Source organism: Acinonyx jubatus, chromosome A2 (genome assembly GCF_027475565.1).
Source record: "Acinonyx jubatus isolate Ajub_Pintada_27869175 chromosome A2, VMU_Ajub_asm_v1.0, whole genome shotgun sequence".
NCBI lineage: Eukaryota > Metazoa > Chordata > Mammalia > Carnivora > Felidae > Acinonyx > Acinonyx jubatus.
Window position 1 is genome coordinate 114082086 of NC_069383.1, and position 26988 is coordinate 114109073.

The 26988-nt window shown below is 41.7% G+C and overlaps 1 protein-coding gene across 3 annotated transcripts in view; it reads right to left on the minus strand.

Annotated features, from left to right (window-relative positions):
* ATG7 (autophagy related 7) overlaps positions 1 to 26988 on the minus strand; it is a 247397-nt gene that overhangs the window by 165229 nt on the left and 55180 nt on the right. For all 3 annotated transcript variants that reach the window (XM_027042645.2, XM_027042646.2, XM_027042648.2), the window contains 5 exons: positions 23521 to 23715; positions 21851 to 22054; positions 20069 to 20184; positions 15367 to 15442; positions 1884 to 1964 (listed from right to left, as the gene is read on the minus strand). In XM_027042645.2, coding sequence (XP_026898446.1) covers positions 1884 to 1964; positions 15367 to 15442; positions 20069 to 20184; positions 21851 to 22054; positions 23521 to 23715 — 672 coding nt within the window. The remainder of the gene's footprint in view (positions 1 to 1883; positions 1965 to 15366; positions 15443 to 20068; positions 20185 to 21850; positions 22055 to 23520; positions 23716 to 26988) is intronic.

The following is a 26988-nucleotide window of genomic DNA, read 5'->3' on the forward strand; positions in this document are numbered from 1 at the left end:
GAGAGAGAGAGAGAGAGAGAGAGAGTGAGAGAGAGAGAGAGAGAGAGAGAGAATCCCAAGCAGGCTCCAGTGCTGTCAGTGCAGAGTCCGATACAGGGCTTGAACTCATGAACCATGAGATCATGACCTGAGCTGAAATCACGAGCTGGGTGCTTAACCAACTGAGCCACTCAGGCGCCCCTATTTTTTGAATTTTTTTTTTACTGTTTATTTATTCTTGAGAGAGAGGCAGAGCATGAGCATGGGAGGGGCACAGAGTAAGGGAGAAACAGAATCTGAAGCAGGCTCCAGGCTCTGAGCTGTCAGCAAAGAACCCGATGTGGGACTCGAACTCGTGAACCGTGAGATCATGACCTGAGCCAAAGTTAGACACTTGACTGACTGAGCCACCCAGGTACCCCAGTTTACTTTTTGAAGAAAAAAACTGCTCTAAATGTTTAAGCAACAAAAATTAACCAAATTTATCAACATTCTCAAATCTGAGTTAAGCTGTTAGAGAACCTGGTTAGGATTGTGCTTCTCATAGGATATGACCCAAGTAAAGTTTTTTTATTTTTACTTTTGTTATTTTTTGATTTATTTTTGAGAGAGGGACAAAGACAAAGTGTGAGTGCAGAAGGGGCAGAGAGAGAAGGAGACACAGAATCCGAAGCAGCCTCCAGGCTCCAAGCTGCAGCACAGAGCCCAATGTGGGGCTCAAACCCACAAACCTTGAGATTATGACCTGAGCTGAAGCTGAACCCTTAACCGACTGAGCCACCCAGGTGCCCCAAAGTTTTTGTTTTTGTTTTTTAAACCTTATCAACTCAGAGTGGAGGGAATTTCCCTAGAATTCAATCCCTTCCATACTGCCAAATGTAGGCTACGTGGCAAAGAAGTCCTGAATTAGAACTGAGAGGCCAGAGTTTGGGATTAATGATCCCAACCCTATTTTGCATAACGCTTGAACATGAAAGCCTTGTCAATAAGCTTGGGTTTTAAAAACCCAGGTTATATCACTGAGCATCAGAAGGCTTAGAGGCATACAAAAGAAAATTACCTATAACACACGGTATACAGGCACAGCTAACTTAGACTATCTAGACCTATTAAAAAATGAGATGTGTGGCACCTGGGTGGCTCAGTCGGTTAAGTGTCCGACTTCGGCTCAGGTCATGATCTCGCAGTTTGTGAGTTTGAGCCCCGCGTCGGGCTCCGCTGACAGCTCGGAGCCTGGAGCCTGATTCAGATTCTGTGTCTCCCCCTCTCTCTGCCCCTCCCCTGCTCATGCTCTGTCTCTGTCTCTCAATAATAAATAAACGTTAAAACAATTAAAAAAAAATGAGATGTCATCACTGTAGTTTTGAGATAGATCTGCCGTTTCCCATTACAATGGAGGACATACCAGCTCTATTTTTAGAGCCTCTGGAAAGATCAAAGCTGAAGGGACTCTTTGATGGGCTCCCTATCCAGGCCCCTAATCTCTATTTTTTGTCATTATGTAGATCTCCAAAAGACACACCACCAGGACTGCCTAGTATCCCCCCCCTCGTCTGAGTAACACTTAAAAATTGTTCTATGATGGTCCATGCAAAGGAGGAACCTCAGGGGAAGAACAAAACCTACTGAAGTTCATATTCAAGCTGAAAATTAACATGATGCAAGTATCGATACAGAACTGTATTATCTAATTCAGTCTCTCTTTGTACACTATCAATCAAACTTTCTCAGGCTGGTTTCTCTGTGAGAATGAATACAGATAAGCAACACCTAGAAAATCCTTTCCAGTTTTTTAGACCCCACCCCTCCCTGCCGAAAAGTTCTCAGTTGGTTTCAGTGCCTCTGGCTGGTACAGTGATGGGCTCAGTTTTAAAACCAAGTCCCTCAAATGCAGAGTGACTTACTTTGGAAGAACAAGCTGTACATTTGTCAAATGCCAGGCTGACAGGAAGGACATTATCAAATCGTGACAGAAATCCCCGGATCTAAAAACAAAACAAAACAATTCACATCAAGCTCAGAACGCCCATACCTGTGAAACGTATTTGTAGTTTCTGACAAGAAGTGGCAAACAATATGGTGGTCCTGATACAGATTACTAGCAAAAATAAAGTTTGGCATAGAGATTTTCCCCTGTACCACAATCAGTTTGAGGAAGAACTGTATCATGTCCTTTATTACATTAGGAGCCGGGGCCTACAACCTTTTCATGTATGTGAGACCTAAAAACACCAAAATACAAAATGAAAGCAGTAAACTGTAAAGTATTGTTGTAAGAAATGTCTTAAAAAATTTAACAGATCAACTAGTTTAATGATGGCTCACCTCTCACATGCAAGTTATAGTGAATATTGGTAAACTTGAGTATCTAGGGTATGATAGTGGGTGGGGTGTCACAGGTGAGAAGGCCTGGGGACTATCTGAGGCAGAGAAGGTGTTAAATATATATCCAGTTATTTGCTTGACTTGAAACAGACAGGGATTAAAAAAAAAAAAAAAAAAATCACCAAATTTATGGGGAAACAGTGCCACCTTGAGCATAAACTTCTAGACTACAACTGGCTGCCATTTTAAAGGATATCCACTATAAGTAACCAGGTTCCACAAACTATGATTTAAGTCATTTATTGAGAACATTATATCTCTCTAGAACTATACTTACACCAAAAGGAGAGTTGTAAACTGTTGTGTATATCATTAACATATTATCACAAAAAACATGAATGGTAAACTCTGAAGTGTCCACAGGACTCAGCATTTATAATAAGACAGACAACATGAATCCTCTCATGAGTTAATTTATTTCATCTTCCCAACTGCCCCCATTTTATGTTGATAAAACTCAGGCTCAGAAAGGTGAAGCAACTTGGCTCAGGAAAACAGAAAGTGGCAGAGCTAAGATTCAAAAGTAGGAGTCTTGACTCCAAACGTGGCCCTGACCCTCCCTCCTGCCCCCTACTCTCCTACCTCACCCCCTCCCTCCCTTTCTCTCAGGGTATCACAGGTTTGTTTTCGATATTAGGTCTCAACACAAATCAACAGTGTCACCTGAAAAGAGCAAAAGGACCAAGCCTCACCTTTCCTGCCTTTAGCCACCCTACCCACACTCACCCCAAAAGAAAAATAAACAAAACCTGACAAACTCTTTAAACAAACAGGCTTCCTGCTGCAATGTGATAACTCCACCTTCATGCCCACACTGCACCTGTCTAATTTCATGTTCATACTGGAAAATCGAAATGGCCATGGCAATCTTTCAAATACCCTTAATGATGCAATCCAAGATCAAAAGACCATTTGGTAGAAATGATAAATTAGACAGCTGAGATTAGTTAGATGGCCTCATTGTGAACCTGTGACAATCTTCTAGTTCTTTCAGTCTCAGGAATATGGGTGACCATTTCACCATACAGGACTGGAGGCACAATTGGGGTCTTAAGTTTGCTATTCAGGATACCAAAACAGGAGACATGAAACTTCTAGAAAAGACTTTTGAAGTAGGTCATAAATGGGAATGCTGAGATCCTATGAGATCAGCAAGTTACAGGCTTAAAAGAATTCTCATAGTGAGCCTTCTCACACCTCAATTCCTTTTATATTAAATTCACTTAAGGAAAAATGTTATCATATTTTGCATATTTTCCATTAAAGTATTCACTGATACTGCCTATATTACTGCCTCCATATGCGCTTCATGAAAAGATTTTCTTCATTCTTTTTTCTCCTACAACTAATATCTAGTTTTACGTTGTACAAAGAAATATTGGCAATTTTCTCTGCTAAACTGTCTCATGATTGCAGATGGAAGGTGAAAGCTTTGAAGGTAAGAGAGACAGTAGACCAAGCAGGAAGGAAGGCAGGAAAGGAAAAAATAAAAACAAAAAACACAGGTGGTGAGTAACAGAAGAAAAAGAAACCAAAATGAATGGACTGGCCAAGCATGGGCCCACACACTATTGTTTAGCACCCCAGACAGCTCTTTACTAGGAAACTGTGATTCATTTTCTCAGGAAATGAAGTAAAAATAACATCTGTGTATGAGGCCTTTCAAATTCACCAAGTTGGTATCAGAAGGCCCAGGGCTCAATCAATTAGTTTCAGGTAATTTTAAAAAGGAAAACCTTCTCAAACCAATTGCATCAGACTCCTAATGGTTATCTCCACAGGTGAGCTCTCTCCCTTCCATTTAATGCAACATTCTGCCATTGATTAATTTTTCCAATACACAGCTCCAAGATGTGTCACTTTTTATTAATTTTCTACAGCAGAAAATTCCTTAGGCTGGCATTCAAGATTCCACCCCCACCCCACTCATCTGGGACCATCCTGCCTTTCCAGTTAAGTCTTAAATTGAAACTTCTCACTGGCCCCGTATAACTACCAAACTGAACTTCCAAAGACATTCCTGAGTTCCTGACCTCATCTTAGGCTGAATTCTGTGACTCAGAACTCTTCCTTTTGGAAACAGCTACATAGCCAAGTCTTCATCTTCCTTAAAAGCCACTCAATGCAAACACACCTCTTTCATAAATCCTCAATCTACCTACACTGAGCATAGAGACAATGTTCCACCATCTGGAATCCTTCCTTTTGATATTTACCACTAAATACCTTCCATTAGTTATTAAAAAAACAAAAACAAAAAACAGCATGTTAGTGGGATATAATTCATGTACCATAAAATTTATCTTTTTAAAGTATACAATTCAGAGGCTTTTAGTATATTCATGGAATAATTATCACCAATATCTAATTTCAGAACATTTCCATCACCCCAAAAAAGAAACCCTGAACCTATAAACAATTAGTGCCCATTCTTCACTTTCCCCAGGAAACCACTAATCTACTTTCTATTTCTACTGATTTGTCTATTTTGCTTATTTCCTAGAAAGGGATCATCCAAGACTGGCTTCTTGTTCTTAGCATGTTCTCATGCATTTTACATCAAGTATCTGTACGTCATTCCTATTTATTGCCAAATAGTATTCTGTTAAATAGATACACCATATTTTGTCTATCCACTCATCAGTTGAACATTTCTTTTGGGTATCTACAAAATTGGGCAGATACAGTAACTCCAATTATTTTAGGAATTAATGAATCACATGGTAACTATATGTTTAACATTTTAAGGAACTGCCAAACTCTTCCCAAGTGACTGTACCATATTACATTTCTGACTTCAGGGTCAACACTTCATACGGTCTCTTTGAGTACAGCCATCCCAGTGAGTCTGAAGTGGCAGCTCATTGAGGTTTGGTCTGCATTTCTGTAAGGACTAATAATGTTGAACATTTTTCCATGTGCTTCTTGACCATGTATATAGCTTCTTTGGAGAAAAGACCATTCAAATTCTTAGCCAAATTTTAAACTGGATTTTTTTATTGTTGAATTTTAAGAGTTTTTTTTTTTAATATATTCTGGATAGAAGTTTCTTTTCACATAAGATTTGCAAATATTTTCTCCCCTTCTGTGGGTTGTCTTTTCACTTTCTTGATGGTGTCCTGTGAAGCACAAGACTTTTTATTTTCATGAAGTCCTATTTATTTTTTCTTTGGCTGCTTTGTCTTATGGTATCATATACAAGAGGCCATTGTCTGACCCAAGGTCATGAGGATTATTAAGTTTTCTTCCAGTTTTACAGTTTTAGCTGTTATATTTATGTCTATGATCATTTAGAGTTAACTTTTGTACATTAAGGGTCCAAATTCATTCCTCTACATGTACAAATCCAGTTGTCCCGGCATTTCATTGACAAGACTCTTCTTCCCCAGTTGAATGGTCATCAAATGACCATACGTGTAAAGGTTCATTTCTGGACTCTCAATTCTATTCTGTTGGTCTATAAATCTATCCTTATGATAGTACAACACTGTCTTGATTATAATAGCTTTGTCATCAGTTTTAAAATTGGGGAAGTGCGAGCCTTCTAATTTTGTTCTCCTTATTCAAGATTATTTTGACTATTCTGGGTCATTTGTCTTTCTCTGAGTTTTAGAATCAGCTTGTGTGCTACTATTACTTAAAAATATTTTTTTATTTCTCTTGCTTTTAGAGGGCAAGACACAGGTTGAACTATATACATTTGCCCATGGCACAGTGATATGCTTATAAGAGAGACTGCATATTATTATGAAATGAATGACAAAAACACAAAAATCCCAAAGCCTATCAAATTATTCATATCTGAACTATACACAGAAAACAAGTCCCAGACAGACCACAAGAAAAACTCCAACTTAGCACCATTTACATTTTCCAGGCAATTTGAAGCCCTTCCCCATCAACAATGCTTTAAATCCCCAGTATTTAAAAATGCACTGAGCTTCCACAATATGCTCTGCATTCCCTCAAGCTTACAAGAAATGTGTAAAATTTAAAGAGCAGAGGTTGCTACTTAAAATTTTAGCCCCTTCCTTAGACATGCACAGAAATCGCAGAGAAATCTAAAATCCAGGTACCCTAGGCAAAATCCTTATAAATATTTTCACACCTATTTAAGAGGCCAGTCCTCAATTCACAATCCAAGAAGTTTATAAGGATTTGTCCTTTGCTTAGGCGGAGAAAAACTCACCATCACCTTCCTACTTAGAAGTGTGCCTACTTAGAATGTATAGGAAGCATTATGCTCATTCACCATTTTTCTGAATTTGCCCGATAAGAAGAATCCCCTGGAACTTGATTCAAAAGGCCTGGGGTAAGGCCTGAGGATCAGTATGCTTACCAAGAGCCCCCAGGTGATTCTCATCAGGCAAGCATAAGAAACAGGGGCTTTCGGTGAAACAAGGCTTTCACACCTTCCTGTGATTTGCTCTAAACACTCAACATCTCCTGTTAGATGTCAGAAAACAGATGGAAGCATTTAGCAAACCTCTCATTCTTTCCATGTTTTCTAAAGATAGCACCACCACACCTCATTTTGCCCACATCCCAAATAATGTTCAAATGAAAAGGCTTTATAAAATGATATTAAAGTCATTTCCCCATCCACATGGGAACTAATAAGTAAGGCCTCCCGACACTGCTCAAGGTAAGTTCTCTAACTTTGGGGACTGCACACAGTTTACTGTCACCTCTTAGTCTATTATTAGTATTTGCTGTCAATCTTTCCTTATGGGGGTGGGGCAGGCATTAAAGAACTATTTTTAAAGATTTAACTCTACCTATAAATAAAAACAATGAGCCCATGACAGAAAACAGAAGAGCAAACAACAACAAAAAATAACCCATACTCCAACAGGATATTTACTCCCATTTTCGTATTTAAACAAAATATTTAAATATTTAACTTCCTTTTAAATCACCTCCTCTGAATACTGAGAGGGGGAAAGTGCTAATTTTACAAACACACATAGGCCTCTCCACCTAGCTTTCAGGCTAGTAAGAGCAATTCCTTAGAGGGGCCAAACCTTGCCTGCTTCCCTGCACATTTTATTTTTTAAGTTTATATTGTTTTTTTCCTCTCAACACAGAAAAGAATAAGGAAAAAATTTAAATGGCCCATATGGTAATGGATCTGTGGATGCCTAGGACTGAGGGTGGGGATATTAACCAAGTAAAGGCGCAAAGCAAATTCTGGGGGTGATTGGGAATGTTCTGTATCTCACTTGGAGTGGTAGTGGTTATATACGAGTGGAGTGTATGCACTCAAAATTCATTAAAATGAACACTTAAATGAGCATACATAAATTATACCTCAAGGGGCACCTAGGTGGCTCAGTTGGTTGGGCGTCCGACTTCGGCTCAGGTCATGATCTCACAACTCATGAGTTTTAGCCCCGAGTTGGGCTCTGTGCTGACAGCTCAGAGCCTGGAGCCTGCTTAGGATTATGTATGTATGTATGTATGTATGTATGTATGTATGTGTGTGTGTGTGTGTGTGTCTCTCTGCCCCTCCCCCACTCACAGTCTCTGTCTCTCAAAAATAATAAACATTAAAAAAATAAATTATACCTCAAAAGGGTAAATTAAAAAAAGAACTGTTTATAATCTTAACATTTTCAGAACAGTTCAGAAAGGCACAAAGGAAAATTATAAGTCCGTATTGCCCTCCAGTCTCCCATCCTCAAAATAATCTCCAGCTTCAGTTTTCTGCATTGCCTTCTAGGAAAAAAAAAAAAATCACACACAAACCAGCTCTAAGAGGTATCACTGCTACCCCCTGAATCCTTAAAGGCCCACCTGGGAATGACAGAACCTAGAAGAAACACAATCCACTGTGGCTTCTTGGCTCCCTTAGTTCTCATGGCCCACAGGCCCCAACAAGGGTGAAAGCAGCCTGAGGTGAAATCCCCCAGGTCAAATCCTAGTGAGGCGCTTGGTGGTGTTTGCATTTGGCTGACAGTGCCTAGTGAGCAGGACAGGCTCCCCTCATCAGCAGGAGTAAAAACCCGGCAGGAGATATGCAAAAGCCTCAGAGCAGGGCCTTTAAACTCTCTTTGGCTTCCCTCCTGGGCGGTCCCAGCAGCACAGTGGGTGATCGCAGCCCAAATCATTAGGCACACCTGTGCATGCCTAATTAGCTCCACAGGCATACAGGCAGAACACATGCTTAGGCTGGAGGTGTGTGCTAGGGACAAGGTGTCAAGGGTCCTTCTGGAAACCGAACTCATGTTGATGGGAGCACAAAACTCAAAGGCATGTTCAAAGAGCAGGATTTGGTCTGTGTTAACTTGACGAGAATTGTGTTTTGTCCCATAGGATGACACCGAGAAGCCATTTATTTTTAATAGACTGAAGCTGTGGTTCTCAAATGCCTAACGTCTCTGGAGACTGTCACTCAGCGGATCTGGAAGAGGGCCGGGAAATGTAATTCTGAAATGGCTTCCAAGGTGACTCTGAGGCACAGCTGGACATGGGAACCCCTGGATTAGGCGGTCTTCCACATAAAGGCCAGCTAATATATATACAGTGTGTGTATGTATGCATGTGTGTGTATATATATATATGTATATACATGTATATATATACACATATACATATATGTAGTCTATACTCAGACCCACTTAGATCTCCTCCAGTCCATTCTCCAGGCAGCAGCCAAATCTTACCATGGTATATCCAGCTCATGACTCTCCACTGCTTTTGGGGTGAGGGTCCAGGCCTTTCAAATGGCCCAGCGGATCCTGACTGCTTCCCCTCAACCTTATTTACTGTGCTTTCCTAGCTCTGTTACTGGCACGCCCGCGGCCCTGCAGGGCCTCAAACTCACCAAGTATCTTTCTCACCCATCTTCTCTGCCTCTCCTGTCCCTCCCCTACAGTGCTTAACCCCTCTCCTTTCTCTCTTCCATGAAAACAGCTGCTCCCTCTCCGCCTTGCAAGCTGTGCGGGAAGGCATGTCCTGGAATAACATGGAAAACAGGAAGAGAGGGAATACTATCCCTGTGCCCTGTGCTCTTGGGTGTTTTTGCACACTTATCTCAATGTACCCTCACAACTTTCTCCGGGAAGTAGCATCACTTGCCCAAGGTTCCACAACCACTAAATGGCAAAGCCAGGATTCGGAGTTCTGTTCCTTCTGGCTCCAAAGCTCGGGGAAGACAGCTGCAGAGCATGAGGGAGGTAAAAAAAAAAAAAAAAAAAAAAGGGGGGGAAGAAGGAAAAAGAAGGCCATAGGAATTAAAACAAACAAACAAACAGCCCTACAAAACCCAAAAACACAATACCTAGATAGGGGCTATCAGGGCCTGGGTAAATGAAATTATCTTCAGTCGTTTATGCCCAGTTGGCTACAAAGTCAGTAGATCAGGAGAAGAAAGGGGCCCCTTCTATTCTGGGCTACCACTGGTAGTGTGTATGCCAAAACTGAGTGAAATCAGCCTGAACTCCAAGCCCACCTTGCCTCGATGGGGAGCAGGGACCAAACGCCCACAGACAAATAGCCACTCTGAGGAGGCACAGCACAGCCACAACGGAACCTGCTGCCTTGACTTCACACCAGTTTCCGGCAAGCCTGGCAGTACTTCTAGAGCTTGGAGTTTGAATAAATAAAAATGAACTCCAAACTCCAAGAGTTCACTCTTGGATGCTGAAAAGAGTCTTAATCAAAATAAATGTCAAAATGGGGAGTTGAGCAATTGCAAAACCCCAGGCACAGCACAGTCATCTTCATTTCAGACAATGGTGTCGGCGACTCCCAAAGATTCACCTCTCCTTATCAAACTGGAGTCACCGAGGGACAGAAGAACTGAGCTGGAAACGAGCCAGCATCATTCTTAGAAAAATCCTGCAGAATGGAGCTGGCCAGTCTTTGCAACCCTTCCCAACACACTCATTGCTTCCAGAGTTTTATGAAGATTCTTTGTAACTTCCTTTTTAGCAGAGCACAGAAGCTCCCATTTTACCATTTTAATTAAAAGCGAAAGAGAAAGATAAAACCAACATTTACAAGTGTCCCTGATGTGCCCGGAACTGTGCTTGATAAATGTGATGTAATCTGTATGTTAATTCCAGGAGTATATTATATAATTATCCCCATTTTTTTAAAAACATTGAAGTGACAATCATGTTTTTAAGTTTATTTATTTTGAGTGAGAGAGAGAGAGAGAGAGAGAGCAAGGGAAGAGCAGAGAGAGAGGGGAGAGAGAATCCCAAGCAGGTTCTACACTGTCAGCATAGAGCCCAACACGGGGCTCAAACTCATGAACTGTGAGATCATGACCTGAGCTGAAATCAGGAGTGGGACGCTCAACCAACTGAGCCACCCAGGTGCCCCATGATTATCCCCATTTTACTGGTATAAAATATGAAATTCAGAGAGGATTGGTAACCTGTCCAAGGCCACATAGTAACAAGTGATGAGAGCTGCCTCAAATCCTTTTGTAATAGGAGCTAAAGAATGGATGGATGGAAATGAAATTAAGACGCAAACCCAGGATTCTAATCGGACCTATATGATCATAAAGCCTTTGGGCTGCCTCCCATGTGGGACCTCTCAAACAGGACGGCTTCATCAGGTGAGCAAAACTCATAGGGCACAAATAACATCCTTGAACTCGTAAACTTATGCCCCAGTCCTCTGGGACAAGAGATGCTAAGGCACATCTGAGCTCTGGCACCAGGTGTACTTCATCCCCTCCGTCATGCACCAAGTAAGGCCAATCCCCGTCTCTTCTTCTAGGGCCCCACACAGAAAGCACGGATATTGTCAGACTTTGTACCAGATCCCTCTTTCTATTCAGGGGCCTCCAGCTGGAACCAGGTCCTACCACATCCAAATAGTGTAGGGTATATCCACAACCTTAGAGGACTCCAAAAGCAGAAGGGGATAAACACTGGGTGACCTTGTGCCAGTTACTGAACTTCTGTGAACATCATGGTGCCTGGCACACTGTTTGGAAATCATCTGCTGATGGGAGAGCTGAATGGAAGGGGGTCTGGGAGGATGGATAGGTCACAAACCACAACATCTGATATAGAGAAACACCAGACATTTAGACTGTCCCTTTTTCCTGCCATTCCCATTATCATCAATCGGATGGGTATAGAAACAGCGGGGGAAGGAGACTCCCTTTCTTGGGCTACCTCTCAGGAAACGGGCTTTTATTGCTTATCTTCTTAATCTCTTTCTTCAGCAGTCAGTCCATCCATATCCCCAGAGGCACACTGCAATAAGCATTTCCGAGCAAAGGGAGCTTATTAAAAGCTAAAGGCCTGAGGATTTGTGGGGGCACAGCCTGTGCAGACAGGCCAAATAACTAGCAGCCCAAGGCATAGCTAGCGACCCCAGCTCTCTATCACACTTGTCTCCGAGATTTCCCAGGCCAGGTCTCTCCCAGGGTCCTGCCCTAGTTTGGGCTTTGTTCTGCTTTTCTGAAAGTAATTAAAAGAAAGAATTCAAGAGCCCAAGAGAACCATGGGGTTGGCAAGTCCAAACCCCTAGGAAGGGCATACATATTCACGGTCTTTATTCATCAGTACTTGAGAGCCAAGAGTACATTCACCCAAAGACAAAAAATGTGAACTGCCTGGTCCACAAGTGGGATAAGAGCTGACTGCTATATTAATGACTGTGGTGTTTGGACGACTACTGGGCTGCCACCTTGTTTTTCATTTTCTGACAGAGGTCCAGTCAAATGATCAGCAGCTCCACAGGCTGCCAGTTTCCGTCACTTCCCGGAGACATCAGGAGTGGCCTATACCTTTTTTTTAACTTTTTAATAACTCAGCTACCACCCAGGAGCCAGGAAAAGACAACTTTTTTTTGTTTGTTTGTTTTTAAGATCCCACTTGATGGGAAGCAAAAGGAATAATACTATGCTAAGATCTGCAATGAAAAAGTTTTCTCAACAAAAGAAGCCAGGCTCCAAAGAGGACACTATACTATATTATTTCTTTTACAGAAAGTCCAAAATTAGACAAAGGTGTCCCATGGTGTTAAGAGTCAAGAGATGCTTGCCTGTGTGTAAGAAGGATGCAATAATAATTGGAAGAAGCACAAAGGGGGCTTTGGGGATGCTTGATAACATTTTATTTTGATCTTTGTGCTGGGTACATAAACGGTGCTTACTTTGTGGTAATCCAAGCTGTATACTTAATGATTTGTATGAGTTGATGCATTTTATACATCAATAAAATGATGATTTAAATTGCCAAAATCATTGTCTTTACAGACAGAAAGAGTGCTACACTTATTGCTGGCTGCTTGCAGAATCCCGTCCATGTACACTGGGCCAGACACTTTTAAAAAAGAATAAACCCGTAAGCCTATTTTCTTACCTTCAAATGGTTTTCTCATGGTTTTCAAAATCAATCAGAGGTTCCCCCCCCCCAGGCTGACTACCACTCCATGTCAGAGCCTAATCAAGCCTTTTCCTACACTTGGCCAATCTCTGGCTGGGCCAAATTCTGCCTGTGGTCCCACGGGCAGATCAACTAAGTAATCCTCATGCCTCCCCAGTCTGACATGGAGAGCAGAGACACAGAGCCCACAGGCTAAGTTAAGCAACTTTCTCCAGATTACACAATGAGCTGCTGGTGGGGGGCCCTTGTGATTCCTGTCCAAGGGCTATCACTTTTCTACTACAGCTCCTTCCACAGGGGCCAATTAGCACACACTCTCCTTTGGGGAACAAAAAAAAAGGAGCCCAGGGAACTCACGGGTTGTTCTTTGTATGCAAAGCACACAAAAGGGGTTTACTAAGTTCCTATCCAAGAGGAAATCTGAAGAGCCAGGAAAAGAAGGAGGGAAGTGCTGAGTCTGCAGCAGGGCATTGCAACACAGCCCAGTGTTTTTGTGGAAACGATGTTCTCCTAATCAAAACACAGTTGCATAAATGGACTTACTCCACTTAAAAAAAAAGAAGAAATTTAAAGCCTATAAATAGGAACCACACAACCCTGATTAATTTTAAAGTTCTTTCTCCACTGTCTTTTTTAGATAGTAGCTAAAAATAAAGGCTTGAAACTTGAAATAATGTAAGCAACTAATCACCCACAAGCACTGGGCTTTTTCCATATATGGCTGGGTTATTCTTCAGCCTTTGAAAAGACCAAATGAAGAGATGGCCAACAACCAAAATAATCCTTCAGACATTTGAAAACGAGGAGAAAGAACTAGAAGAGTCGGTGAATGACAAACAATTGTGAGGCTCAATGGGGGTAAATGACACTGAGAGGGATTAGTTGCCATAGTACTTTAAAAACATGGGCACATGCATTTTGACGCTGGACCCCTTCAATAAAGGGACTGTTTTGCCCTCTGGCCTCAGCACTGAGAAAACTACAACCACCGTGATTTAACATAAAGGACTTAAAGAAGGAAAGAAGTGCAGGGGCATGACTGAAAATTTAATTAAGGCCCTTCTCAGTATGAGATCTACAAAGGAGATGAGGGCACATCTCAAGGTCAGAAGAAAGGGACTGGAGACATGTGAAGAGGGGAAGTGGGTGGGGATTCGAAGGAGATTCGAGAGCATAAATACAGGGGTCGGCTCTGGAGGGCGGCTTCCTTCTGATGGAGGGTTACTACAGCGTCTTTTGGGTCCTACCTGAAATGTCTCTCTAGAAAGATTAACACATTCATGTCAAATAAATGGCACCTTGTGTGAGGCAGACTGGAAAAGCTGCATTTGCACTGCTTTATGGTTTACAAAGCCTCATAACAGACATAATCCTGGACACGAGGTAAAGCACTTGCTTTTACTGATATGGAAACTGAAGCTCGGGGAGGGTCAGTGACCTAACACAAGGTGTCTGATGGATGTCTTAGTGCAGGAGGGCTGGAGGAGTGACCTGAAGGGAACGCTCCCATCGGGCAGGCCAGGGAAGTTTCACTCACAAAACCTCACGAAGGACACCAGTAGGAGTGCAAGTTTAGGTGTGGGTTTTGGCTCATCCACTGCCTGTGTCTGTGGCTTTGGGCAAATAATGTCCTCTCTTCTGATTCAAATCCTCAAATGGAAAATGACAGGGCTGTCCTAGAGGACAGGAGGCAGGTGGTGGGGAGGCAGGCGGAGACAAATGTGGGCTCAGTGGGCTGCTCTCACCCTCAGCTCTGAGCCTGTCCTCACACCCCAAGACAGGACTGTGGGGTGCCATCACCCCTTCACAGGGGTCAGCCTTCCTCTTACACACTGAAATACACATATGGTGCCTAGAGAAATGACTTCCAAAAAGTGAGATTGGAATACGTCTTCATTCCTCCAAAAAACACAGAAACAAAACTACTGGCGAGGCAACGTGAATTTGAGTTTTCGTTCCACTACTTTTTTTCTCTTTCCCTCTCTATGCGATGGATCTTCTTTCATGATACTTCAGATTCTTTTTCTGAAAAGAAACCCGATTTTTTGACACCTCTAATGGTTTTCCCATGCATACCCAGAAGGCTTTTTATGTAGCTAGGGAGTCAATAATATTAACAAATGACAGCAACAAAAATAGTAAGCACCCTTCACTGAGGGCCTGTGACATGCCAGCGCCACTGATGAGCCCTCTGCAGACCATCTCTGGTCTCTGCAACTACCACGTGAGGTCAGTATGACTGTCTCCATTTTATACATGGGAAAACTGGGGCCCAGACAAGTTTAGGGATTTGGCCAAGGAAGGCCATCTTAATAACTGTAGGGCTGGGATTTAAACTGCCGTCTGGCCAGTTCCGAAGTCTGTTCTTGCTTCTCCATTATGAGACCTTTGGTCAACATGCTAAATGCATCAAAGGCTGGATGCTGCTGCTTGTTCATGAATTCTCCTCACGGCCATCCTACAGAATGGGATACCTTGTAGGTGGTCTTAAAGTGCACCCACTGAAACTCAAGGGCAGCTAGAGGATAACAAGTGTGGAAAAGTGGTGGGCTGAGCTGATGGTGTGGTCAAGTGACCCCAAATGCATTCCCTCTGAGTGCTGGGACCGGGTCCAGAATTATGCCTTCATTTCCAGATCACTAACCTGGTGAGGCACAAGGCCGAGAGAGGTTGGCGGTTCATTCATGCGGTCATCACTGCTGCTGGCAATGGCGTAGCCCCTGAGAAAAGAAAAACAATTAGAGCCACTCATTTAACGAAAGTTTATGTTTGACACCTGTGAGGACGATTTGGCCAGGGGGAGAGCTAATGAAAACCTAATTTCTGCTGGAGGGAAGGAGGAAGAAGAGGGGAGAAGAAGAAAAAAAAAGCAGCATGAATTTTTGGAGTCAGAAAGGCCAGAGCTTGTGACCCCAGACAAGCTGCTTAACTTCTCTGTGCTCTGGGTCCATTAACTGCATTAACTATAAAATAGGAACAAGACAGTTATGAGGACTAAATCAGGAATAAGTTGGAAAAACTGCCAAGTGTGATGCTTGGCATATGAGAAGTCGATTAAGGTCAACTCCCTGACTCTGAGAGAGAGTCTTGTCAAAAACCATGGCACCTTTCTGGACTGAAATTTTGAAATGGAAAACTTTCCCACCTTAATTAACTGAGGTGATATGAATGCTACTGTGAGGCAGAACAGTGAGGGATTATTTGGGAAGGAGAATGAATGCACTCCTTCCCGAACAACAGTGAGATGTTTCCTTACGATACAGAAGACACACAACACAGGACCTGGTTTTGTCCTACAACCAGGGTGAACGCCGGAGAGAGAGGGGTTGCATCAAGGAATCGTGGAATCGTCTCTCCAAGATTTGGTCCCAGATATGCCCTGTCAGGAGGCCCAACAACACTGAGAAGGCAGGGGTAGCCCAGGGGGATGACGGAGATGAGAGGAAGTAAAAAAAAGCTGTTTATTTTCGCTTAACTCTGTTGCACCCAGACTAGCTACATATGCCGCCAACACTGTACACAGGTCGTCTTTTTGATTTTGCATAGAAAAAAAAAAAAAACCCTTGAGTCATGAAATCAATAGAATATTCAAGTTAATTTCTGAGAATTGGAAAAACAAATCTTTTGAAAATTCAATTCTCTCCTGCCTGTGTTACAAACAGTATAGCAGGGTGATTAAAAACAGAGTTTGGAGCCAAACTGGCTGAGTGAAAGGCCCGTTTTACCACTTACCAGCTACGTAAGTTTCAACAATTTAGCCTCCCTGTGCCTCAATTTTCCCATCAAAAACAGGTCAGATAATAGTTCTTTCCTAATAGGTTTGCTATAAGGATTAAATGAGTTACTCCTGCAAAGTGACCGGAACAGTGCCTAGAACAAAGCAAGCACTATATGAGTACCTGACAAATAAAACAAATTACAGTGTATTTGTCAGATAGGCAGGTGTAAACGTCCTTTTGGCTTCAGTCAGCCTTCATTAGCCTACACGTGGCAGCAGAGCCTTAGACAGTTATGGAGAGAATCTTCAAGTGTTTAATCATTTATTTTCTTTTTTGTTTCCTTTCCTTTCCCCCATCCCTTTCTCGTCTTTTCCCTCCTTCCTTCTTTCTTTCTTAAAATTACTGATTTGGGGCACCTGGGTGGCTCAGTCGGTTAAGGGTCTGACTTCGGCTCAGGTCATGATCTCATGGTTTATGGTTCAAGCCCCATGTCAGACTCTGTGCTGACACAGAGCCTGAAACCCACTTCAGATTCTGTGTCCCACCCCCTTCTCTAACTCTCCCCCACTTGTGCTCTGTCTCTGTCTCTCTCTCTCTCAAAAATAAACCTTAAAACAGTTACTGATTCTATTTTTTTAATTAATCTAATTTTGTCTCACTTCTATTTATTACAAGATGAATCTACTGTTTGTAGGTCATAAAGCAAGGTCTTCTTGCCTGGAGCAGATCACAATTGTGCCAAGTTTTGTATCTTTATACAAAGAATAGCAGAGCCAAGACCTGTGAGAGGAGAGAAGCCCATGAGGTAAACAAGGCATTTGCAAAGGGGAGCTTTCTGCCATAGAGTGATTGCCAACCTCCAAAAGCAGTGGCTATAGGATCAGAGGCTGAAGAGTTATATGGACAAATGGACTGGAAGGAAAAACTAGAGTTTGGGGTCTGACAATAAGGAGAAATTATGGAAAATATGCCAGGCTTTGGGCTGGGAACAAGGTGGGCTACATCCTAGGGAATGAATCACAAATAGAGAAGTCCTAATTCTAGTTCTAGTACTGCTAATCCACTTTGCCTAGCAGTTTGCCAGAAGGAAATGTAAATCACATCATCTCTGTAATTTTTCATAAAAAATGTCCAGTAGTCATTCAAAAATAACCAAGCAAAACAACAACAACAACAACAACAACAACAACAAGCAGATTCGAGAAACTGAGGTAAATTAAAAACTAACTGGATATGAGGTAATATGAAAGCATCACTTTTAATTTGTCTTTATATGTAAAATAGTAGGGACACTATATCATAAGGTATTATAAAAAGATAAATGCTATGTCTTGGATTTGCTTTAAAATAAGCCAGTGGGAAGAGAAAAAATGTGGATAGCTGTATAGATAAATAATGCCTGGCCATATGTTGGTAACTGTTGAGGCTGGATGGTATGTATATATAATGGCATTTATTATTTTCTGTATGTTTTTTCTTTCATGTATGTTTGGGTTTTCCATAATACAAAGGTTTTGTTTAAAAACAAACAAAAAAAAAAAGAAAAGAAAAGAAAAGGAAAAATACCAGGTATTGGAGGAGATAATAGATAACCAAAAGCCAAAAAACAAATAAACAACCCAAAAACCAATAGACAAGAGGAACAGACTTATAGGAGATCCAGATAATGGGGGTATCTGATTAAGGACTTAAAAACACAATTAAGTGTTTTCAAGTAATGAAAAAGATCAAAGTCACAATTTCAGTAGAGATCAGGAAATGTATAAAACAAGATCAAATGGAAATTTTAGAACTGAAACATAAAATAATTAAATTAAAACTCAGGGTTGCCTGGGTGGCTCAGTCAGCTGAGCTTCTGACTTCAGTTCAGGTCATGATTTCATAGCTCGTTGAGTTCGAGCCCTGCGTCAGGCTCCATGCTGAAGCTCAGAGCCTGCAGCCTGCTTCGAATTCTGTGTCTCCCTCTCTCTCTGCCCCCCATACCCCCATTCATGCTCTGTCTCTCTCAAAAATAAATAAACAATAAAAAAAAAAAAAACAACTCAGTGGATGGCTTGACACATATTAGATACAGAAGAAATAGGAATTAGCAAACTGGAAGCCAAAAGCAAATGGGCAGACTAAAGCAAGGAAAGACAAAGTACTGGAAAATACAGAAAAGGGCCTAGGTTAATTCTGATACGTAATCAAAGACTCAAAAGGAAAGAAGACAGAAAGGGGCAGAAGTCATATTTTAAAGAGATAATGGCTGAGAATTTTACACAACAGATAAAAAGCATCAAGCCATGGATTCAAGAAGCACTAGAAAACACAACCAGAATAAATACAGAAGTAGGTATATGATAGTCCAACTTCTGAAAACCAGAGACAATAAGAAAACCTTAAAAGCAACTCAGGGCAGGGAAAGAGGGAGAGAAACAAACTGTATCAAAGGAGCAGCAGTGAGATAAACACCAAACTGCTCAACAACAATAAAAGCAGCCAGAAACACTAGTTTTTTACTCTCAATGTGCTGAAAGAAAATTACCACCAATCTAGAATTCTATACTCAGCACAAATATCTTCTAAGAATGAAGATAAAGACATTCTCAGACTGACAAAAATTGAAATATCTTGTTCATAGCATTCCTGAAGTTAATAATAAAAGGCATTCTTCTGTCAGAAAAGTAATAGCCTTGGCTGGAAGCTTGAAGATGCAAAAGGAAATGAAAAGTAACAAAAAAGGAAAATGTTAGCCAAACATAATGAATACCAACTATATAATAATCTCTCCTGGGGTTTAGAATATATGTATAATTTTAAAAAAATGAGTGTGCAGACACTGCTGTTTGCCTATCCAATACCCTTCTCCATGTCTATCTTACCACAACTTTTTTGGAGAGGTAATATGCCCAAGCAAAACAATCATATTTGTCAGTCTTCCCTGCAGCAAAGGGTGGCCATGTGATACAGGGGTTAGAATCAATGGGTGAGTCTTCCAGGAAAGCTCTTTAAAAGAGGGGAACCTCAGCTAAGCTGACATGTGTTAACTTTAACACAGAAGCAACACTGGAGGTGAAGCAGTCATATGGTGACCACAAGGTGACAAGCATAAGGAAGAAAGCTAAGAGTGGCTGAGTGAATGATAAGAAGGAACTTGAGTCCCTGATGGCATAACAAAGCCTGTGTAGCAGCTACAGACTGCCTGCCTCTAGGCTTCTTGCTGCGTAAGCAAAATAAAGTCCCATTTGGCCATATCACTGAAGATGTCACATACAGCCCAGTGCAATTTCTATCACATGGGATTCATGCATTGTCTTACAAAATGTTCACAGTTAAGATTAAAACCTACTAACAGAATAGAAGCATGAAGGTCCCAAAGGCCCCCACCAAAATGTTTATTTTTCCTTATCATCAGTTACCAAATAATTCCAGGAGAGGTCAATTCCAGAAGGATGCAGAGATGTAGCCCCAAAGATCACATGACAAGATCCCCCCAGGCCAATGAATCAGACCAGGCTTTTCAGTCTTGTGTTTTTGAGGACAGAAAGAACAACACAATGCTCAGAAGAGTCAGGCCAAGAAAAGGCCAAGGGAGACACGAAAGCTTCCTTTGTTTAAATAACCATGTCTAAACAGTAAACTCACCCGTCTGGATGCTGCAAAACAGAAACCATCAATTCCACTGCCAAGGCTCCTGCAATCATGGCCAGTCCTGGACGACTCACAGTGCACTGCTGGTCCAAGGTCCGGTCTCTGGTTGACTACAGAGAAAGAATCATTGATGTGTGCTCAAAGTTCTAGTCCACTCAACTGTCACTGTTTGAAGCATGAAACTCGTCCGTGATAAAGAGATACAACATAACCAGATACTCACTCACTGTGGGCAAAGAACATTCAGCCTCAAATAACATCATCTCTTGTAAGTACCAAGAAAACAAAACACATAACTTAGGTAACTGAGGTAATATGCTAAAAAGGAGTAATAGTTATGAACAAATTAAAGATTAGGGGCCTAACTGCCTCATACATGGAGTTGCACCATATGCTCTTTTAACTGATTCAAATTCAATCCTACTGTGCTTGATAACTGAGGAACAGAGACATGGAGAGGAATAATCATTTGAATAGCACAAATGATTCTGCCCTGCCACTGTAACTGAGCCAATGCCTCAGAGTTCCTGTGAGGCAGGACAATAAATAACATGCCTTTCCTGCAGTCCTCAGTTCCTATGTGCCTCTCACAGTGTGGGCATTGTGTCCCCCTGAATGTGACCCTGGGCTGAAATACAAATAGTTTTGCTATGACAGGGCTTCAAACACAAATCGTCTTTAGTTGCAACTAAAGAAATTCTGATCTTCCACCTTTAGGCAAATTAAGAGGTTGTTAGGGATAATTTTGAGTCTGAAATTTTCACCTTATGAACAACTTTACTCGACCCATAATCCTACTTGTTGATAATGAGGAAATAATGGGACCAGCTGTATAATACCACTGATGAAGATCATAAAGTCAGCCTTCTTCACATGGAGAATATTTATCTTTTTTTCTTTATACTGGGAGGCCATAAAAACCAGTCATCCAAAAGAGGTAGGAGTTATTCAGGAACAAGTTTTAAAAGAAAGGGAAAATGAAGAGGAGGGTAGAGAGATACCTATGCTTTGCTTCACTGTGAATGATGATCTGTTCTGGTAAGAGACCATTCCTACAGACTGTGCCTTGTGTGGAGGCACTAACACTATAGGCAGAATCTTACATTTGAACAGTGTACTGCTTACTGTTCAGAGCACTTTCACTTTTGACCCACCTTGCACTATGAGTAGTCAGGGAAAGTATTCTTCCCTCCCTTACTGGGGTTGGCAGATACAACACAAGATGCCCAGATAAATTTGAACTTCAGATAGACAAGAAATATTTTTTTAGTATGAGCAGGTCTTGAATATTGCATGGGACAAATTTATACTAAAATATTGTTTACCTGAGATTCCAAGTTAACTGGGAAGCCCATATATTTTCACTTGCTAAATCTAACAAGGGGCCCAGCCCGATTCTGCAGAAGCAAAGAAAGCGTAAGAGCCTTATTTGGAATCACCCCATGAGGCAGTGTCCAAGTCTTCAGACCCCTTACTTAATGCTCTCTTCAAAGGAGACAGTGCTTCCAGGGACCAGTCTATCCTGCAGTTTCCCTGCTGGGCTTTCTACAAAAGTGGTTGGTCACTACGTTTACATTAGTGAACAAGGAACAGCTGTGCACAGTTGACGACGCCAATCAAGGCTCATGGTGGGATAATGTCACCCCCCAAATTGGAGAATTCTTCTCTTTGTTAAAAGACAGTATTTAAATAGTCATAAAAGAGAGTCGGGCCTCTTTGCCCCAGTGGACAAGACAGTTGTAGGAAATATTTGGAAGCACAGAGAAATCCACTTACATCTCCTGGGGCCACCACATCATTGCAGAAATAGCAGCCAAGTTTGTAGCCGGGTATGTTGGCAAAAAGCGATGAGCCCAGGAGGTCGGCAGGTGCCACAAGGTGGCCAGGACACAAGTCCCCAGCTCCTTGCTGCTTAGGTTTCTTCAAGCCGTGTCTCATGACAACAAATGTGTCAAACCCCAAGGCAGCATTGATGACAAGCTGTGGATTTCAAGGAATAAAAGTCTAGAGTTAAGAGACACTTATATTTTAAGCCGCGGCTAATTTCATACTTGGTCAACTTTCAGAATTTATTTTATAAGTAATTGCGTATGAGTATAATTAGAGTCTTGGAAGCCAATACTGGTAAAAGCTACCCAATATTGAGGATTTATTAAGTGCACACACACACACAAAACCCTTGACCAGTAATTAACAATAATTATCTCATTTGGTTTCATTTAAAACTCCCAGCACACATTTCCAATTACAGATGAGAATCCTGAAAGTCAGACAGAGCAGTCACTCGCTAATATGCCCAAGGTCACTTAGCTGGTAAGAGGTAAATGCATCAAACCAAATCTAGAGAGTTCTCAACCTCATTCTTTCCACCATATGCTATCATCTGACACGCCTACATAGATTTTCTTTTTTTATAACAGCTTCACTGAGATATGATTCACACACTATGCAGATTTTTAAGGACGATTGTTTTCTCATTTGTACTAGAAGAACTTCTCTTACTTACAACTTATTCTCTGAAATTTCTGGTTATAAAGAAAGTTGGAAAATAAAGAAAAACTGTAACAGAAAAAAAAATCACAATCTCATGGCTCAAACACTTATTACTAATAATTTGGGGTATTTCTTCCCATTGTTTTCTCCCGATCTCTCTTTCCCTCCCTTCCTTTCTCCCTTCTTGCCTCCCCTCCTGACCTCCTCGCCCAAACAGATACAAATGTGTATGTGTTTATATAAACAATTTATATTAAATATATACAATATCATATCTTGCTTATTTAACATAATGTGGTATGTTCCATGTTATTAAAGTTTTTGAAAACACGTTGTGCATGGCTGCGTATTATTCCATCACATTTATGTACTAGGATTTATTTAACCATTCACTACTGTTGGCCCTTGAATGTGTCACTGACCAAAGAGTAAACAAGAGCGTCTTTGTCCTCTTGGAGCTTATGTTTAAAAAAAGATTTTTTTAAAATGTTTATTTATTTTTGAGAGAGAGAGAGAGACAAAGCATGAGCAGGGGAGGGGCAGAGAGAGAGAAGGAGACACAGAATCTGAAGCAGGCTCCAGGCTCTGAGCTGACGAAGGGCTCAAACTCTTGAGCCAGGAGATCATCATGACCTGAGCCAAAGTTGAATGCCCAATCAAGTGAGCCACCCAGGTGGCTTACGTTTTAATGTAAGTAGAATATCCCTTTGAGATACAGTGTCTCAAAAGGTTCCTATGAAAATTAAATAGTAAAGAATAACTATTATACTGGACGGTGGTGCGTGAGGCAAAGACAGCACGTACCAGCGGAAGCCCTTTGGCACCATGTCACTGGGTCACACACAGCACATCTCTCTTCTGGAAGGAAGGCAGACAAAGGACACCTCTCCCTCCAGAGTGATGGTACATTAAGTCACAACCAGAAACAAGAGCCCAGGATCCACACACTCTACCTTTCTTTTGCTCGCAGCAATGACGGCAGGGAGCCAGCGGCTCTCTCTGGTGTCCATCAACAGGAACACGACATCATGGCTTTCGATGAGCTGCTCCAGGTGCTCCACGTCTTTGCGGGCCTGCTCCAAGGTGACGCTGGAAAAGTTCACTGGGTGTCCAGGCATGGGGATGCTCATGTTGAACCCTCTGGCATTCTAGGGAAAAACCCAGATATACGGATGTCTGAAGCAAACACAGGTGGTATCTTAGAGCCTGTGTCTCCCCATAGCTACGAACATGTAAGTGTGGTCAGTTGCAACCAGAAATTTCTCTGTGCACGATCATGCTGCTTGTTCCTTTTGCTACCCGTGCCCTGACCTTCTTCACCTCTACATCCTAGACTATCTTATCCTGTCATCCCCAGGTCTCTGAGCGTGGATGTATATAGCAGCAAGTAGAGACATACGGATCCTAGTTCCAAAGGAGGGAGGCACGTCCATCTGAGCCAAGGAGGACACTGAAGAAAATGGTGCCTTTGACTTTTTCCTATAATCTGAGGCCAGGAACCTCTATCAAAATGCCCTGTGTCTGCCCAAGTCCCCTCTGTCTAGCTGAGTTGTTTCTCCCTACTTCTTCCCAAATTGCCCCCCACCCCGCTGATTTTCTTAGTGCATAACATCTCCAAATAGGATATTATAACAGAAAACATTTGATTTAATAAATTTATATAAGATTAGTATGACTGACTGTGTTAATCTTCTTAGGGGTATATGCATTTTTAAAAAACCTCTCTAAACCAAAAACTGTACTTGCTAACTTACAATCAGAAAATCTACTTAGGAGTGTGCAGATATTTGTTTGAGAGGGAAAGGGACAGGGGCTGAGCTATAGCACAGTGTGGTACTGAAGTGAAGCTTCATTCCTTGTCCAGAGAAGTTACCTGGTGGCCTGGGTTCTCCTCAGGGGCTTTAGGACAGCTCTGTAATTTACTATTTGTCCCCTGCTGGCCCCACAGTGTCTTGGCAGATTAACAGTGAGTCACATATGGGTGTCAGTGAAGTCAGGGACATTAACTGTCCACAGAAAAGAAAGTGTTGTAGAGTCACAAACTACATACACCCTTAATCCCCTGCATAGCGCTGGCCACAAGGAGGAGTGTGAAAACATCAACTTTCTCGTTCATTTGCCAAAACCCGTCACCTACTAGAAAAACAGCTCAGGGGGCAGAATAAGTAGGTGCTTTTACAAAGGAAAATTCTATTTTGTGGATTGTAGCTATTTTCTCCTTATCTTAAACTTTGAACCTAATCTCTGGAATTCAAGAAAGTGACAGTGGTAGCAAAGGCAACAATATTTAAAAGAATGAAAAAAAAAATGTTGCAAGCAAAGCAGGAAAAGACACCAAGCAGAAAGGACTTCAGAAAGCGTTCAAAACAAGTCCAATTTGGCAATGAAAACATTACAAAGACAACTATCTGGACCTCATTAAGGAATTCACTCATTAAGTATCATGTATATACTCAATACTGTGGTAAACAATAAGCAAAGACCACAGCAATGTTAATACCTTACTGTTGTATTACAATTGACAAAGCATTTGAGAAGATGGTAGCTTGATCTTGGTATTATTTAGGTACATTAGTGACACCAAAGCATAATTAATCAACGCCAATTCTGACCTTTTCAGTAACACAGATCCATACCCACTTTACTAACCTAAATCGTTCTCTGCTTGCTAAAATTGCAGCCAGCAAGCCTCTGTAGGACTGGCTCTCAGCCCACCATTTGGTCCACACGCCTGAGGCCGGAATTTGGCAAGTTTCAACACAGCAGTTTTCAACCTTGGCTGTGCGTTAGAACCACCCAAAGAGTTTTGGAAATTCCTGATACCCAGGCTTCTCCCCAGACTATCTCAACTGGAATTTCTGAGAGGGGACCCTGCCATCAATATTTTCTCAAACTACCCTCATGATTCATATGTGTAGTCAGGGTGAAGTATGGTTTACAGAAGAGTGTAATACATAGATTTTAAGTGTACAGTTGGCTGTGTTTCAACAAACTGCAGGTGAACCACTGCATATACCTTAAGACACAGGACATTTTCATCACCCCAGAATGTGCTCGTGTGCTCCTTCCCAGTCAATCCCCACTACTCCTCACCGCCACTGGGACAACCATTGATGCAACCACCTTTTAAACCCTAGATTAGTTTTTGCCTATTCTAGAACCTCATATAAATGATATCCTATGGTATACATCTGTTGGTGTTTGGCTTCTTTTGCTCAGCATAATGCTTCTGAGGTGTGCCCATATTGTTAAGTACCAAGAGCATGCTCCTTTTTGCATTGTGAAAATACCTCGATTTGTTTATTCAATCTCTCACTGACAGCTATTTGGGTTATTTCTAAATTTTGGCCATTAGGAACAAAGCTGCTATGGACATTCTTCCATAAGTGTTTTAGGGTATATATATTTTCGTTTCTTTTAGGTAAACATCCACGAGTGGGATTTCTGGGTAATTAGGTAGGTGTAGTTTCATGAGAACCTGTTGAGCTGATTTACAAAGTGGTTGTTTTAGTAGCAGACTGAGTTCTGGTTGCTCCACAGCCTGACAACATTCAGCCTTGTCTTTTTTTTTTTTTTTTTTTTTTTAATGTTTATTTTTGAGAGAGACACAGAGTGTGAGTGGGGGAGGGGCAGAGAGAACAGGACACACAGAATCCGAGGCAGGCTCCAGGCTCCAAGCTGTCAGCACAGAGACCGATGCGGGGCTTGAACTCACAAACTGTGAGATCATGACCTGAGCCAAAGTCGGACGCTCAACCGACTGAGCCACCCAGGTGCCCCCCTGTCAGTCTTTTTAACTTGACCCACTGCAGTGGGTGGATAGTGATAGATCTCCATGGTGTTAACTCATATTTTCCTGAGACTACAAAAGTTGAGCGTTTTTATGTGTGCCCTGGCCATTTATAGATCTTCACTATGAAATCAGTACCTCCACAATCTGTCCCCCTTAAAAAAAGACTTGTCTGTCCTTTTATTACTGAGTGGTAGGGGTTGTTTATGGATTCTGGGGAACAGCTTCTTGCCAAATAGACCTACCCTGTGTATTTTCTGGGTTTTGGCCACCTTTTTCATTCTGTTAATGGCACCTTTTGAGAAGCAGATGTTTTAGGTTGTGTGTGTGTGTGTGTTTGTGTGTGTGTGTGTGTTTTATGTTTATTTTGAGAGAGAGGGAAAGAGACAGAATGAGAGAGCGAGAGGCAAAGAAGAGGGAGACAGAGAATCCTAAGTATCTCACAGAATAGAGCCCAACTCAGGGCTTGATCGCATAAACTGTGAGATCATGACCTGAGCCAAAATCAAGAGTCAGATGCTTAACCAACTGAACCATGCATGTGCCCCTGAAAATTTTAGGTTTTGATGAGATCCACGCTACCCATTTTTCCACTTATGGTCAGTATTTGCTGGGTCCTAGATAATCTCTG